Source organism: Amyelois transitella, chromosome 9 (genome assembly GCF_032362555.1).
Source record: "Amyelois transitella isolate CPQ chromosome 9, ilAmyTran1.1, whole genome shotgun sequence".
Classification (NCBI taxonomy): domain Eukaryota; kingdom Metazoa; phylum Arthropoda; class Insecta; order Lepidoptera; family Pyralidae; genus Amyelois; species Amyelois transitella.
In genome coordinates this window covers 8852421-8868683 of record NC_083512.1, presented here as the reverse complement: position 1 = coordinate 8868683, position 16263 = coordinate 8852421, and the positions used below count along the sequence as shown (strand labels likewise).

At 38.2% G+C, this 16263-nt stretch overlaps 3 protein-coding genes across 3 annotated transcripts in view; 2 read left to right on the top strand and 1 right to left on the bottom strand.

Annotated features, from left to right (window-relative positions):
- LOC106142801 (tubby-related protein 4) overlaps nucleotides 1–4882 on the top strand; it is a 38857-nt gene extending 33975 nt beyond the window's left edge. Inside the window, exons 10-15 of the mRNA XM_060945875.1 lie at nucleotides 201–322; nucleotides 616–2293; nucleotides 3470–3647; nucleotides 3960–4110; nucleotides 4335–4511; nucleotides 4766–4882. Coding sequence (XP_060801858.1) covers nucleotides 201–322; nucleotides 616–2293; nucleotides 3470–3647; nucleotides 3960–4110; nucleotides 4335–4511; nucleotides 4766–4882 — 2423 coding nt within the window. The remainder of the gene's footprint in view (nucleotides 1–200; nucleotides 323–615; nucleotides 2294–3469; nucleotides 3648–3959; nucleotides 4111–4334; nucleotides 4512–4765) is intronic.
- A 3246-nt stretch (nucleotides 4883–8128) lies between these two features.
- LOC106142825 (RWD domain-containing protein 1) lies at nucleotides 8129–10573 on the bottom strand. Its single transcript, XM_013344729.2, has 5 exons — nucleotides 10349–10573; nucleotides 10059–10261; nucleotides 9828–9971; nucleotides 8793–8979; nucleotides 8129–8368 (listed from the first exon to the last, which is right to left on the bottom strand). The coding sequence occupies exons 1-5, from the start codon at nucleotides 10416–10418 to the stop codon at nucleotides 8256–8258; spliced, it is 717 nt and encodes a 238-aa protein (XP_013200183.2). The 5' UTR covers nucleotides 10419–10573; the 3' UTR covers nucleotides 8129–8255.
- A 4391-nt stretch (nucleotides 10574–14964) lies between these two features.
- Nucleotides 14965–16025, top strand: LOC106142876 (BRISC and BRCA1-A complex member 1-like). Its single transcript, XM_013344809.2, has 2 exons — nucleotides 14965–15132; nucleotides 15224–16025. Exons 1-2 carry the CDS (start codon nucleotides 15071–15073, stop codon nucleotides 16002–16004), a joined length of 843 nt encoding a protein of 280 aa, XP_013200263.1. The 5' UTR covers nucleotides 14965–15070; the 3' UTR covers nucleotides 16005–16025.
- Nucleotides 16026–16263: the final 238 nt, after the last annotated feature.

Sequence of the window (16263 nt, the reverse complement as noted above, 5' to 3'; positions counted from 1 at the left end):
GATTCAAGATCTTTAGATTATCAAACATGTGAAAATTTACAATTTTATAAGTCCTACCTAGTGTTTAAAATCTACTTTGCCGCCGTTTTATGCAAAATAACGATTCAAAATTTTTCAAAATAGTAAATTAGCAAAATGTCGAACTTGACAAAAAAAAAACAGTTATGTCCATTATTAAAACAACTGTATTGACCAATCAGGTTGCTCGGGCTCTCCCAGACTACAGCGCCGCCGCCGCGCTCGCTCGCGCCGCAAGATGCGCCACGCGAGCGACAAGGACGACGCGCCTGACGAACTCGCCTACATCGACTCCTTGCCTGAGGTAAACTACTCGTGTTATACTTGCTCCATTTTAACATCTACTAACAACAACTAATACTATTATTATCGCGGAGTGAGTAAGACAAGTTTTTACACAAAGCGATTCCTGTCTGACTTCCGCAACCTCATTAAGGAATATAACTCATGTGGATATAAATGAAGATTGCACGGTATTAAGGGAGTATTTGATTTATTTTAAATTTCAAACATCAATAACACTATCCATCCCATAAAGAATTCAATAGACGTTTAAATTCATTTAACATTTAAGGTTAATCCTATTTTCATTTCTAGGACGTAAGACTGGTAGAAGTGACCTCCAACATATGGGGCACTAAGTTCAAAATGCACGGCCTAGCGAAAAACGTTCCGGCAAACTTAGGACAAGTGACGTACAAAACGTCCTTACTACACCTCCAACCGCGACAGATGACGCTCATGATTACAGAACTTCGGGACGACTACCCGGTGGGACCAGACCCAAACTTCAACCCAAATATATTCTCGGAGGACGAGGAAGAAGTCTTCCAGTCTATGGACACTATCAATTCTCCGTCGCACACTAACAATAACATCAGAAGAAAGTTAACGCTGAGCGAGAGAATAAACAACACTAATAACATCATGAATCAAACTGACGTTTATTCGACGAACAATAACAACAGTAGTGGACCGTCGCTCGCGCGAGCAGAATCTTACGACGAGTTTCCATACATTGATACTAACGATTTGAGTAGCGTTCCCGAGCCAGTGTACACAGTGAGGCGCGGGCACGCGGCGGCGGGTGCGGGGGGGCGCCACGCCATCTCCCCGCTGCGCTGCGAGGGCTCCGTGCCCACGCTGCAGTCCCCCAAGAACGCCGTCGCGCCCACAGACATCATTTTTGAGAGACCCTCCCCGCAGGCCGTCACATGCGGAGGACGCGGAGACTTCTGTGGACGCGCGGACTACGCTGTACGCGATAACGTCTCCCTCAAAACCAACCTCTCCAACATAGAACAGCAATCGTTCAGCTTAAACTTAACCCTAGAACCGAGTAGGCAGGTCACAATCAAGAAGTGCGACAGCCACGTCGCCGACAACTGCCTCTCGAAACTGCGGAAAAATATCTGCAGTAGAGGCGAGGCATCGTACGATATGAACACTAGGATATTGAAATCGTTGTGTAATAAGAATTACGAACACGAAGTTCATCCTGATGCGATGACGAGGCGGGTGGAGACGCTGAAGAATTTGCAGAAGGGTGAAGACCTAAAGTACATTGACGAAGAGACACCTGTTGAAACGAACATTAGTAACATAGTTGAAAGGGGGAGGGAGGTGAGAGTGCAGAGGACCACTACAGTCGTGCCGATCAGTCCGGTGTGCGCTAGCGTGCCCGTGTACGATACCATGACGAGGAGTTGCAGCGTGGGCTACCTGGACCTCGTGGACCCGCAAGTGCTGCACGCGCACGTCAGCCTCACGGCGCTGCGCGGGGAACCGCCGAGACGGCTCATATTAGTGAACAACAAGCGCCAGCGCAGGCCGCGACGACATCAGCGCAACGCCGACGCGAAACAGGCCGAGAACGCGAAGACTCCGAGTTTGAAGAAATGCGGGAAATCGAAGAGCTTAGACTCGAGCGAGCTTTCGGTGGCGGCGGACAAGAACGTTAGGAATTTGAAGTCTGAACCGTCGAAAGCGGACGTCGTTTCCGGGAACTCTAGCGGTCGGTGTACGAGCACGGGCACAGAGGACACCAGCACGACGAGCGCGGAAGAGGGTGGGCGGCGGTCTCGGCGGGACTACCCGGTGTGCACGGTGTGCCGCCTCGTGGCGCCCTACGACCGCCGCCCGCCCGCGCCGCCGCCCTACGTGTGCGCGGCCTGCGGGCCCGCGTCCCGCCCCGCGCCGCCCCGCGACCCGCCCGCGCCCGCGCCCGTTAGCCGCCCGCCCGCTGACAGCGACTCAGACTACAGCAAGTATTATAGTTAGTACTGAGTAGATGCTTCGCTCACTACCACAGCCGTACTTCCCGGATGCACTATCGGAAAACATGAAGACTTCTCGCAGGCACAAAGCACATTTGAAAACCCGATTCTCAAAGTAAAAGTTTTTTGATGATTAATAGTAGTAATAGAAGTACATGTATCTAATATGGAAAAAAAAGAATCGTAAAATAAAAATAAAAAAGAATCAAATAAGTAGGTATATATTTTTCTATTGTTCAAATGTATTTTGGGTCTGCAGAATCAAAGACAAGTCTTCCAAATAACAACAGGGTCGCTGAAAAAGTCTTCAAAAAGGTATGTGCTACTTTGGCTTGAGGGCTGGTACGGTAGTCTTCCTGAGCACGACACTCGCATGCGTCCATAGACCCCTTGTAAATACAGTATTAAATGTCCTGACTTCGGCAACTGGAGTAGAAAACGGAACTTGTTATTGCCATTAAGCTATGTATACTCGATTTAGACTCAAATAGATATATGGTCCTATGACGCACCTCAGATTCCTCTCCAGAGAGGTGAGTAGCAGAAAGAGAATAATAGAAATTTTGTAATGCCCTAAAAAGGACATGCAAATCTTATTTTATAAATCAACCTTAAGCTTTATAATATATAAGTTAAAGCGCAGAGTAATGTCATTAACATAAAAGCCATTCTTGCTATTGGGTCCAATCCTAGTGAGGCCCAAATTCTGAAAAACTTGAAAATTAAAAAAAAAACGACCTTTTGTGAAGTAGTGCATGACGGTTACCGAAATAGTAGAAGGTAGTTTAGTATCCCCACATGAAATGCACGAGTGATATAAATTGAACTAGAACTACTGGAGAAATTGACCATACCAGCGCTATAAGTACAAGTGTCACTACAGACTGATTTTAAACAATTTATTACCCAGGTCCTCACTCCCGTAGGAATACTCAAATAATCTTTTTAGCTGATTTTTATCGACGTAATAAAAGAACAATCTATATTTATCTACCTTACTAATTTCTCTATTCTAAACTCAAACAACTGAACTGATGTGTTCAGTGTGGCTCGACTATTTTAGAGTTCCATTACCAAATAGTAAAACGGAGCATTTATAGTCATTTTTGGAAATTTTCCCGGGAGTGAACCCTAATTCGAATATAACATTTTAATGAAATGTAATCTATATCCAGGTTCGCTAGAGCAGCTTGCTCTACGTTTGTTGGCGTCGCGATCGGGGCGGGGCTCGCGCAGTGCGCAGGCGCGGGAGGTGAGCTCGGCGCCCGCCTCCCCGCGCCCCGCGAGGGCCGCCCCGCCCCCCGCGCCCGCCACACCGAGGCGGACCAGATACTCCTCTGCCTCGCCTATAAGGTAAACCCATACTCCCGGTATATTCATTCCATAATGAAGTAAATGTTAAAACTACATATATTGGTTGCCATTCTGGGTGAAAAACGTTGGTAACAAGTTTATAACAGAAATTAAGTAGAAAAACATTTAAGAAAATATGTTAATAAGCGGACCAGAAATCATCGTTAAAATATTTTATGAATACATAAATGAATGTTCATGATCTTGGAGGAAAATTGAAGTACCTAAGATGAGAGATGTAGTCTCTGCCTACCCCTCCTGGAGAGAGGCGTAGGCGAGAGGCTTATGTCTATAGATAACTTTCATCCACAGACAATTGCTCAATTCGCCCCTCCTGAACCGGAGACGCAACAAGAAGCCGTCCGAGAGCTCCGACGACGAGTACTCCAACGGCTACAACGAGGTCAACAGCAAAAACTACCGCGACTTGGAAAGCTTCCAGAAAGCACAGCTAAGAAATAAGGTCAGTTCGGTTTTGTTCAAAAACTTTGTGACAATGCAAGTCTACTAACTTGTTATAAGATAATGTTCGTTTGTAGTAGCATCATAGTCAGACAACAGTTCCATGACACAACAAAAACATGATCCGGTAACACAAAATAATAGAATTTACATGCTTAAGTTGGCAGAAATATCTACAACAATGATTTCCATCCCTTTGCAATAATGATTTACATCTGCTTCCAGCTAAAACGCTGCGGCACTGTCGGAGGGCCGTGCCCGGCGTCGTCGCGGAGACAGCTGGTGATGCACAATAAGGCGCCCATGTGGAACGAGAACAGCCAAGTCTACCAACTGGACTTCGGAGGCCGAGTCACGCAGGAGTCCGCCAAGAACTTCCAGATCGAGTACCACGGGAAGCAGGTGGCTACAAGTTATTTACATTAAAATCATAATTGTCTAGAAGCTTTATAAAAAAATTTTAAAGCCGCGCTGTACCTTCTAGCTGCGCCAGATAAAACTGTAGCAATGCCCTTATCAACTCACTGCATTCTTACAGAACTATGTACATCGACATGATAATTTTTTAATCTAATAGCATTCAGGAACAATAATTTGAAAAAATATTTCATTAGCTTCAAAGTATTTTCATTTTGTTCGTATCTTTGTTTTTCCAGGTAATGCAATTCGGTCGCATAGACGGCAACGCGTACACTCTGGACTTCCAGTACCCGTTCTCAGCGCTGCAGGCCTTCGCGGTGGCGCTCGCCAACGTCACGCAGCGGCTCAAGTGAACAACAACAACGCAACAGAGGGCTTTTTTCACGATCGTTTACGCCTTATCTTCTCTCTTTCTAACTTTTTGATTTACCCCATAGAGAAAGAGGGAAGATGAGACGCATACATTGTCAGCGATCTTGAATAACAAGCCAATAGAGGGCGGGAGTGAGCCAACAACAACAAGAACAGTCTGGTAGGGGCGGGAGCGGCGGCGATCTTACTTTTGTTTTTCCCAGCCAAATTTTATAATAGTTATCCCAATAAGAAGTTCAGGGAAAGATCCTGAAAATATAACACTGAAACAAAAATAAAATTAATTTAAATACTTGCTTAGCTGTAGTTAATTCTAATTAACTATCTTGTCGCGCAAGAGCCCTGCCCATTTATGCTCAAATTACCTACAATTTATCTAAATTTTATGCCGCCGCTGTTTTTGCTTCATCAAATAATTGCTGTCATTATACATTGCTGAAAATACGTCGTAGTAACATGGCAGCGAGCAAACCCATCCAAGAATATTTTTTACACAAGCTTAGATAGGTAGCTTATGAAGTATCAAATTCTTAGTCCTTGTACCGCGAGTCGTAGACCGAAAACCGGAAGTCTTAAGTCTCCAAATTGAATTTTAATCGCTTTGTTGTGTGAAAAAGTCTACGACAGAGTCCTTATCTCGACATCAAAGCCGTGTCTTATCATATAATAACACAAAAATATTTTAGGTACAAATGTCAAATATTTTCACAAATAGATACTGTAATTACGAAAATGTGACTTTCTTGTAGAGAATGGATATGTCACCGGAAAATAACAACACTTGATCAATTTTCTAGGTAGTTAATTAATATCGGAAAATAATGAACGGCAGTTGAAATGTATTATTTAACGTATGTATTTTAGTAAATTGATAAATTTACTGTCTTGCCGTTAAAACATCCGACAAGGGCGAGGCTTACGTTGATTGGTTGAACGAATCACGTGCTTTAACACTGTCAATGTTTAGAACTCGGAAATTGTAGTTTTCATACAAAAGTGTATACCCGAACCGGAAATTTGTATAAAAAAGGTCGAAAAAAATAAGATTTCAGCTTTGGTGTCATAGGAAAAGTTGTTCGTTTTGACCGTTTCGAATGGTGGTTTGAGGGTTATTAATGTTTTAAATATATCTCTGTTTGATATACATTTAACTACTTTCAAATCTCTATCTCCAAAGTATCAATATTAAATTTCTATTAACGTAACATATCTGAGTGTTTATTCATAGAATTGACGGCGTAGTTATAAAACTATGCCGTTGACCAATCAGAGAACAGTGTTCTAAGTTACGGGTAATAATGCACCGTTAAATAGAACACTGACCAACGATTGGCCCATTTGTGGATGATTTTACTTGTGTCAAAATCGTAAATTATTAAAATGCTGCCAGGGACCGTAAGTTGACCAATTAGCTAATATTCATTGCGTTAAATAATACATTTCAAATACCCTTGTTATATTTCGAAAGTTGGTCAACTACCTAGAAAATTGATCAAGAATCGTTATTCTTGCTATTTTCCGGTGACAGATATAATACATTAATTCAAATTGTTAAAGCGCAGGCACTAGGTAAATAAAGGATCATTCTGTATATTTGAGGAATTGTAGATTTTAGTTTATGTCTGAAGATAACCGTTCTAATTTGGACATAACGTTTAAAGTAGTTACTTTTGTATAATTCATAACGAATATGTTATGATAACTTAAGGGAGAGAGTTTGCTTAGCGCTTGCGCCTTACAGTCATACCTATACCTCGGTAGGCCTACAGATATACTATTGGTACCTTAGAAATTCCTAACTAAATGGGATATGGCACTTACTTACATATATGCATTATTGGACAACCAAGCAGTCAAAGTTTTATTTCTACATTATTATTATTATACAAACTACCCTCCACATTAATTTCTCTTCTTACCTTTTCGCTTGGTAAGTGACATATCTAAGAACTGGCTAAATTAATGTTTGGCCTATAACTGTAAAAGAATCCCTTAAATATTATAAGTCTCATTAAATTTAAAACTCATAATTACTGTAATATTTATTAATTGTTTTATACACTTTTATTATGGGTTTACCAATGTTGTGCACTTGATGTTTACACTCGTATTTATAATGTTCATTGTTTTATTATTTATGTTTTTAATTTAAGTGTTTGTCGAACTTAATAACGATTAATAAGATTTGTTATTTTTTAATGAAGTTTGGCCTAGGTACATAAATTCAATTTTTGTTTTAACTATATTTGATACTACAATAAAATGATATTAGTAAATTGAATCAAAGGTTTTGTGCGTTTAGGCACGCATTCATTATCCTTATTGTTGTTGTATTGTGTGTTACTCTAAAAATCAAATTGTTGTTGTAATTAATTACTCAGTGTTACCAGGAGTTTAACATTGTGGATATTTAAAGAAATTTACTATAATCAGAATTGATAATTATGTTATTTTTATGTATACATATTGACCCAGAATAATGTACCTACAATTAAAGGCTGACTTGTTCATTCTATGCACATTTGATTTGATTGAAACATACATATCTGTGGTTGAAATTATTACGAAAATGTTAAGAAATTATTTGCCACCGATTGAGTTAAGACTGCACATTGTAAATATTTTGTGATACTCATAAACTGTGTATGTAACATTTAATTTTAATTAGACCTAGTTTTTAACTGAATATCTACAGTTGGCTTATGAAAAAGTTGGTGTATTATAAGAAGCTTAGATCTATTTTATTTTGAATATATAATATGAAATTCACACGAAACACCATGCAGATTAGTCATTTAAAAAGTTTTGCTTTATTTATTTAGGAATTGAGGTTTTCATGAGACAACTGTGAGAGACAAATAATCCATGTGAGTTTGTTTTGTTTGCTCGATGTTATTGTTTCATTTTTGTTTTTTTTATTAATGTTGAAGTGTTTTCATGCATCCATTGATCTGAGAAATTTATATATACAACTTTAAAAAAAATTGTCTATCTGGTTAAATACCTACATGGGTATGTATAGATATTTCATGAAAGTACAATAATTTTCACAATTAAACAAGTCGCATTGTATTAAAAAAAAAGGAGTTTTATTACATTTTAATAATTTACAATTATTTTCCTATTTCAAGATCAATGGGCATTTGTTGTTTGCTTTTTTTTAATTTCACTTGTCAGTTGTATATACGTATCATAGAGACAAAATGTAAATAAAAATATTCTCTGAATACAAAGAAAAATATTTTATTTGAAAGAATAACTTAGATTAAACATGGTAAACTTTAAGCCACAAAGTCCGATAATCACTCAAATAATATATGTACAAGTGCTCTACGGTGAGCACGGAATTATTTGCTAATCGCTTTCACTACCGCTCCGGCCTGGTACATAGTCTTCGTCGTCGTCGTCGGAAATCTCAAGGTCGTCCAGATCTTGGAATAGGGACTCGTCAACCTTAACTGCATCACCTGGTTTAATGATGAACAAGAAGTTTTAATGCTAACTGATGCTCTTACAATAAAGAAAAATATCGTGAGGAAAGCTGCACATCCAAGCAACGGAATATGTAACCATGATCTAATATGAGTTACGCTCCTCTGCAAAGGTTGAAGTCCGATAGGAGAAGTAACGTCAGGAGGAATAAGAAGAGTCTTACCATAAGAGATGGCTAAGGATATGTATCCTTAGCCATCTCTCATGGCTAAGGTAGGATTTGAACCTGTGCTTTCACAGGCTAACACATTGTAATTCCGCTCCTTATACATATAGGTTTGTGATTTTGGTATTTAAACATTTATTAAGCTCGATTGATTGAGCCAGGCTCAGCACGGGTTATGGAAATCAATCTGTAACATAGTTAAAAGGTAAATATGAATAGAACAAAAAACTCACCATCATCCAAGAACTTCAAGTCTGACTCATTGAGAGTGGTATCTCGGAGGAACAGCTCTTTGCCAGTTAACTTGTTCTTGTCTTTGGCTTCCTTCTCCCTCTTTGCTTGGATGTTCATATCCAATTCAAACTGTTTTCTCCATGCCAGGAATGACTCTACTGTAACTCTGGTGCCCTCAAATCTTTTCTGTTTAAGCAACATTTCATTAATTATTTATTATTATAGCATGCAAATAATTTTTAATATGTAAAAGAATTCTAATTTATAAAATTAAATAAAAAGCACAAGAATTTTTTACCTCTTATAGTATTTAACTTTAGTTTTTCTTTTTGAGATTTATAATAGTTGCCTATTTCTTTAGTGTTCCTTTACACACTATACCATGTTGTTCCCGGCACTTTAGAATAGGACTTCTTCTATTCCATGGATGTTGTTAAAAGCAACTAAGAGAATGGATAATAACCTTGGATTCTTCTTGTAGGTGATGGACTTTACTGTTACTATTTGAATTTCGATTCCATCATTGAGTGATACAGCTGATTGTAGCCTTTCAGTCTTTTTTAAGATAGTTGGCTTAGGTATTTTGAGATCCGCAGTAACCATAGTACAGAGAAAATTTTCAGGAATATTTGATACAGAATACAATTAATTTTTGCACTTGTAAAATCACAGATTGAACATTGTTGTTTTCAGATATGCATTTGTATGCATAGCATTTGTGTGCTCAACTTCAGCTTCATGTTTATCAGGTTTTACATTAGCCCACAAGTAATTATTACTTTACAGTTTTGTAGAAGAAATATAATAGAAATATTATATTATGAAATTACAACCTAAAGAACAAGACATATTGTCTTGTTGGTTAAATACACAAACATGTATTTCTCTACCTCTTATGGAGAATATACAGCCAATAGCCACAATTGATCACTAGTATTGAATTGACACAGGCGGATTCCTGGTCAATCACTTGTTTCCCAGGTAGATTATCCCTGTTTAATACTCAGTCTAACAATGTTACAATACAGACTCACCAGTTCTGCTTCCTCATCAGCCTTAAGCTTCGCTAAAACCTTTTCTTCTTGTTCTTTCTTTATGTGATCCCACTTTTCATTGAGCCACTCCTGTCCTGCAGACACTAGGGTAAAAACCATAACCATACCCAGGTTTTCTTTGCCCTATGAAAAAATTTTATACATTCATATGAATGTGAGTCAAAATCAAAAAGTCTAACATTAAGATCAACATGCAATAGTACTTTATACCTGTTGAATTAAATGTTCTAATAGTTCATTTTTATCGACTAAATCTTCAAAGTTCTCTTCGTTCTCGATCTCTATAAGTAGAAGTTCGTCAGGGTACTTTGGTGTGTATGTGAAAACAAGCTGACATGCTAATCCTTCACCCTCGTCGAAAGTCTCAGACTTTATCGATATGCCGAACTTGTGTAGTGGCTCCGTTTCTAAAACTATGAAATTTTATAACATTATAATTTCAATTTATAAATATCTATGATTTTAATTTTTAATAATTAGATTAAAACGGTAGAACTTACTCTGCATATCTCCATAATATATAGAATCTAATGCTTCCACTTCACTGGTTTGTTCGTAATTGTAATCCATGTTTAAAAGAGAAGAAAAATGCAAAGAGATGAACTAATTTAAACCAATTATTGTAGATTTTGTCATAAAATTATACATCGGTTTTTTTGATTCCACAATAAACATAGGCCGCCCGCATGTCTTTTTTCGCTGTCACGTAATGACAGTAAGAATGAGTGACAACAAAGTGCTCCACAATGCCACATTTGTGGGTAATGGGCAATTTGTACCTAGTTGTGGGATAAAATTGCTGAGTGGACAGGTTGCAAGATTATGAATGTTATAGGAAAGAGTCGTATCTGCCTTTTATCTTTAAGGTAATACTATTAAGGTTGTATAGCACAAGCAAGAAATAAAAAGAAAGACACTGTCATGTCACTCGTGACTTCTGAAAAAAAACTGTGATGTGTGAATATTCTAATATCTTTATAACTCAATAAAATATATCTATTATGTGTAGTGTATTTAAAATAAAAGTATAAAATCTATTGTGTGCTACGCGGGCTTCTATTCCACTGCAGGTAACGATTCTCAGCCTTTATCAGGTTCTGTGCCCCACTGGAAGATCGAAACGAAGCATCATGGATTTTTCTACAAAAATTGAAATTGGAAAGTTAACAGGAAAGGAAAACTGGGCTACCTGGAAATATAAAATTTCTATTATGCTTGAAGGCACGGAAGGTGCTTTAGAAGCAGTAGAGGGTAAGCTCATGAAACCTATTCTTAATGATGGAGCAGGTGACGCCGAAATCAGCACCTATAATTCTGCGATGGCTAAATATAGGCGGACTGAGAGTGGTGCTCTACTCATGTTAACAACCAATATGTCAGAGGATACACTCAAAAAAGTTATGAGATTTAGAACCGCACATGAAGTTTGGCAAGAGCTGCATAGACTATTTGATGGACAAACAGACGACAGAGCGTATAATTTATGTTTAGAATTCTTTGGGTTTCGGCATAAGAAAGAAGATGACATTCCAACACATATGTCACATCTCAAGAATTTATGGACAGAATTAAAGGTAGAGATTTCAAAAATCGACCCTGACGCTAAACTCCCTGAAATGTTCCTCATATGTAAAGTCTTAGATACGCTTGATGACAAATATTTTAACTTTAAGTCAAGTTGGCTAATGCTCAAACAGTCAGACAGAACGATCGATAGTTTGACGAGTCATCTGTGTACGTTCGAAAGAGAGTTAGGTAGTCAAGAGTCAGACTCAAAACAAGAGACGCTAGTGATTACACCTAATGAACGTAAAGGAAAAAAGACTGTGGATGAACAACTGATCTGTAACTATTGTTCGGGAAAAGGACATAGAGTTCGGAAGTGTAAGAAGTGGATTAAGGACGGGAGGCCACCAAAACCAACTTCAGGCACATCAGCATCCAGTTCAAAGTCTAAGCAAGTGCAACAGATTTCGTTAATGGTAAATGCTTGCTCTAATAATCAGATGCAAGATAGAGAAAATTGGTACGTTGATAACGGCGCGACGGTACACATTGCTGTCAAGAAAAGTTTCTTCAATGATTTTCATGAATTTGATTCAGATCACACTGTCAATACGGCAGATGGAACTACAATACCAGCTTTAGGAACGGGTTCTGTAGAGGTGGAATCAAATGTCAATGGGCAGAAAGAAATAATAACTTTGAACAACGTGTGGCTAGTACCATCCTTAACGAAAAATCTGTTTTCACCATTGGCTGCACAAGATAAGGTGCAAAATAGTGTGTTTACTTCTACAACCAGAGAGTGCAAGCTGGATATTGCCGGCACGACTAAAGTTGTTGGAAGCAGGTCCCATTGTGGTGGACTTTATAAGTTGGAAATAAAGACAATTGTTCCGACTAAGCATTCAGCTATAGAAATAAACGCTGTGACAGGCTCTAATTTGCTACAGTTATATCATGAACGACTTGCGCACCAGGACAAACGACATGTTATTCGCGTGGTAAAACGTGAGTTAGGCATTCAAATTAGTCCAGATAAAATGACGTGTGAAGGTTGTATTTATGGAAAGTCTCACCGAAAGCCGTTTGGGACAAGGGAAAGAGCTAAAGCAGTTGGAGAGCTAATTCACACAGACGTTTGTGGTCCCTTCGCAAAAAGCATCTCGAAATATCAATACTACGTTTTATTTAAGGACGATTATTCGAGTTATCGCATGGTTTACTTCATTAGACACAAATCGGAAGTTAAAGATAAACTCCTTTTAATGCTTCAAGAAGTAAAGAATGCTGGGCATACTGTCAAAACTCTTCTGAGTGACAATGGTGGCGAATTCAATAATGAAAACGTTCGTAAAATATTACAGAGATATGGTATTCAGCAGCGATTAACAATGCCATACACGCCAGAGCAGAATGGCTGTAGTGAGAGAGAAAATCGGACATTAGTAGAGGCTGCTAGATCGATTATTCATGCAAGAGGAGAGTTACCACAGGTACTATGGGCTGAATTAATTAACACAGTTGCATATGTTCTAAATAGGACCGGGCCTACAAGAGAGGCAGATAAGGTACCATATGAACTGTGGTTTGGGAAAAAGCCTAAGATATCCCATCTTAAGATTATTGGTAGTACATGTTACGCACATGTTCCAAAACAGAATCGTAAGAAAATGGAGAAAAAAGCGATTAAAGGCATTTTAGTCGGCTACGAGAATGATGATGGCTATCGTGTTTGGGATGGAGTCAAGACGTTGAAGTCGAGGGACATAACGTTTGAATCTGATGTTGAATTCAAGACGATCATCAATAATCCTATTTCGTCAGAGGGAGCGCCAAACAACGATTATTGTGAAAACATTCAAGAATTGCCTGAAAATGCAGATCGTCTTGATCATGGTCTAGAGGGAGAAAATAGTCTAACTAGAGAAGACCAAGATCAAAGAACTCAAGATAGAGAGAACTCTGAAGTAACACCTATGATGATTGACAATCCACATTATAATTCAAGGGAAAGCTTACACGAGGAAGAAGTATTTGTTGATGCTGATCAAAATCAGTTGGAAATAGTAGAGCCTCTTGAAACAGAAGTGGAGCCTCGTTATAATCTGAGAGATAGATCAACAATTCTGCGTCCTAAGAAGTTTGATGATTATGTGTGTTTTGTGGGTGTAGAGAGATTTCCTGAGACCTATAAGGAAGCTCTTGAGAGAGAAGATAGAGCTGAATGGCAAAAGGCCATGGCTAGTGAACTTAAGTCTCTTGAAGATAATGAAGTTTGGACGTTGTGTGATTTGCCGCCAAACAAAAGAGCGCTTCCATGTAAATGGGTCTTTACAATTAAACGCCAACCAGATGGCACAATAGACAAATACAAGGCAAGACTTGTAGCAAAAGGGTTCAAGCAACGAAAAGGGATTGACTATGAACAGACCTATAGTCCGGTGGCCCGGATGGCTACAATAAGAGCTTTGTTAAGTGTCAGCGCCAAAGAAAAACTACATCTGATGCAATTTGACGTGTCAACTGCATTTCTAAATGGCAAGGTCGAAGAAGAGATTTACATGAGTCAGCCTGATGGATTTAGCGATGGCACATCAAAAGTCTGTCGATTAAAGAGAAGCCTATACGGACTTAAGCAAGCACTACGCGGGCTTCTATTCCACTGCAGGTAACGATTCTCAGCCTTTATCAAACAATATCCTTTGGCTTAAGATATGAAGCAAATTCTGTTAGAAACTTGGTTGAAGGTTATAGTGATGCAGATCACGGAGGTGATGATATGACTGGACGTTCAACAACAGGAGTCGCTTGTCTTTTTGCTGGAGGAGCTGTTTCGTGGTTAAGCCAACGGCAACCATCGGTAGCGATTTCAACGACTGAAGCTGAGATTGTTGCAGCAAGTGAAGGAGCACGAGAGTTGGTCTGGCTTCAAAGAATTTTTAGTCAACTAACATGCTTGGAAAATGTACCAACATTAAAAGTAGACAATGAAGAAGCCATTCAGCTTGCAAACAATCCCGTATTTCATAAGCGAACCAAGCATATCCGACTGAGACACTTTTTTGTTAGAGAGACAGTGCAAGAGGGACTGGTTCATATTATGAAGACAAGCTCAGTTGAACAATTAGCTGATTTATTGACGAAGGCTGTTCCAAAGCCCAGGCTCATCAAGTTAAGAGCCAACTTGGGGCTACAAACTTTTCTAGCTAGTGAGGGAAAGTATTAAGGTTGTATAGCACAAGCAAGAAATAAAAAGAAAGACACTGTCATGTCACTCGTGACTTCTGAAAAAAAACTGTGATGTGTGAATATTCTAATATCTTTATAACTCAATAAAATATATCTATTATGTGTAGTGTATTTAAAATAAAAGTATAAAATCTATTGTGTGCTACGCGGGCTTCTATTCCACTGCAGGTAACGATTCTCAGCCTTTATCAAATACGAAGTGTTTAAAAAAAAGGTATATATGATTATTCAACGTTCGTGTTAAGGGGGCGCAAGTCGCAATGAGAGCCGGCTCTTAACTTACTTAATCATTGCTTGATCACAACAAAATAATAGACTGTCATGTCATGTAAAGTCAATGTCATTTTAATCGTAGATCAAATTCTTTAGACATTTTAAATCTGTGGGTCACATCAAGTAATTTGGTTGGTAGGTAAAAGAAACTGAGCGAAAGAATCTAGATTAAATAAATTTTACCAAGAATTCAGATGAATTCTTCGAGCATTTCAACAAATAAACAGCATTGTGATTCAGATTCTAATGTCGAAACGTAAGTATACAAATTAAAGTTTACTTTGTCATAGCTAGTAGCTACATAGTTTTCGTAGTTACAAATTTATAAACAAACCGTGTTGTTATAGGTCGATGCAGGATAATTCGAATGATGAGTTTACAGATTTACATCACCAAATAATGGCAAACTTCACAAAGCCAAATACTCCAAATGTGAATGTGCCTGAAAAAATCATAATTTGTTTAGATATTTGCTGTGATAATGACTTACTGTTTCAATTGGCTGATGGGACCACATTTACTCCTATAAATATGATGAAACGTGCTCTGGATTTCTTTATACATTCAAAGTTATCTATTAACAAAAAAACACAATTTGCTGTAATGTTTCTGAAAGGAGAAGCCATTTGGGCATTGGATTTCACTTCAAATGTAAAAAATATCTTTAATGCACTTGACTTTATCACCAACGAAGAAAACAGTGCAGAATGTTTTGATTTCAAAGGAGTGTTCCAAATTTTAAAAGAGAAAGTGGAAATTCCTGAATATATTCAAGGTGAATCTAGTACTGTGGCCCCACCATATGTAGTACGCTTGCTATTACTTTATGGCAGATCTAATTGTGTGCCATTTATTGATCAAGATGACCCTTATTTCAACTTCCTCAAGAAGCAACCATATTTCATTGTAGACATATTGTATGCCCATGACAATGATTGTGCTTCTAAGAAATGTGTAGAGATATTTGATTCCCTTCAAAATTTAGACAATGGGTATTCTTATGTGTATGAAGTGTCAAGAAATGCCACAAAGATTCATGACTGTACTGCAAAATTGTTAGCTCACCCATTGCAGAGAGTGCTACAGAAGAACACAAATTATACTTTTGGCCTTAGAATCCCCAAATAAACTAATAAAACTATATTTTCAGTTTTGTTGTATTTATTCAGCTCTTCAAAAAGGGTTTGGTACACAAAAAAAACTAAGGCTATTATTAGATACATGGTAGATTCAAATACTTAGCCATTTATGTGTACTTTCCATTCATTATGATCATTCAAAGTACATGATATTTAATTGTATATACATTGAAAAAGCATTAAATATGTTAAGATTGGTAGTTTCTACCTTTTTGATAAATTACTTTATTCCATATAGCTGTAAGAAA

Bases quoted from the DNA above. Each gene is read 5' to 3' on its own strand.
- LOC106142825 (XM_013344729.2), bottom strand. From the start codon at position 10,418: ATGGATTACAATTACGAACAAACCAGTGAAGTGGAAGCATTAGATTCT. The intron at 10,262-10,348 runs GTAAGTTCTACC...AAAATTTCATAG, and splicing joins ATATTATGGAGATATGCAGA to TTTTAGAAACGGAGCCACTA. The intron at 9,972-10,058 runs GTATAAAGTACT...ATTTTTTCATAG, and splicing joins TAGAACATTTAATTCAACAG to GGCAAAGAAAACCTGGGTAT.
- LOC106142876 (XM_013344809.2), top strand. From the start codon at position 15,071: ATGAATTCTTCGAGCATTTCAACAAATAAACAGCATTGTGATTCAGAT. The intron at 15,133-15,223 runs GTAAGTATACAA...GTGTTGTTATAG, and splicing joins TCAGATTCTAATGTCGAAAC to GTCGATGCAGGATAATTCGA.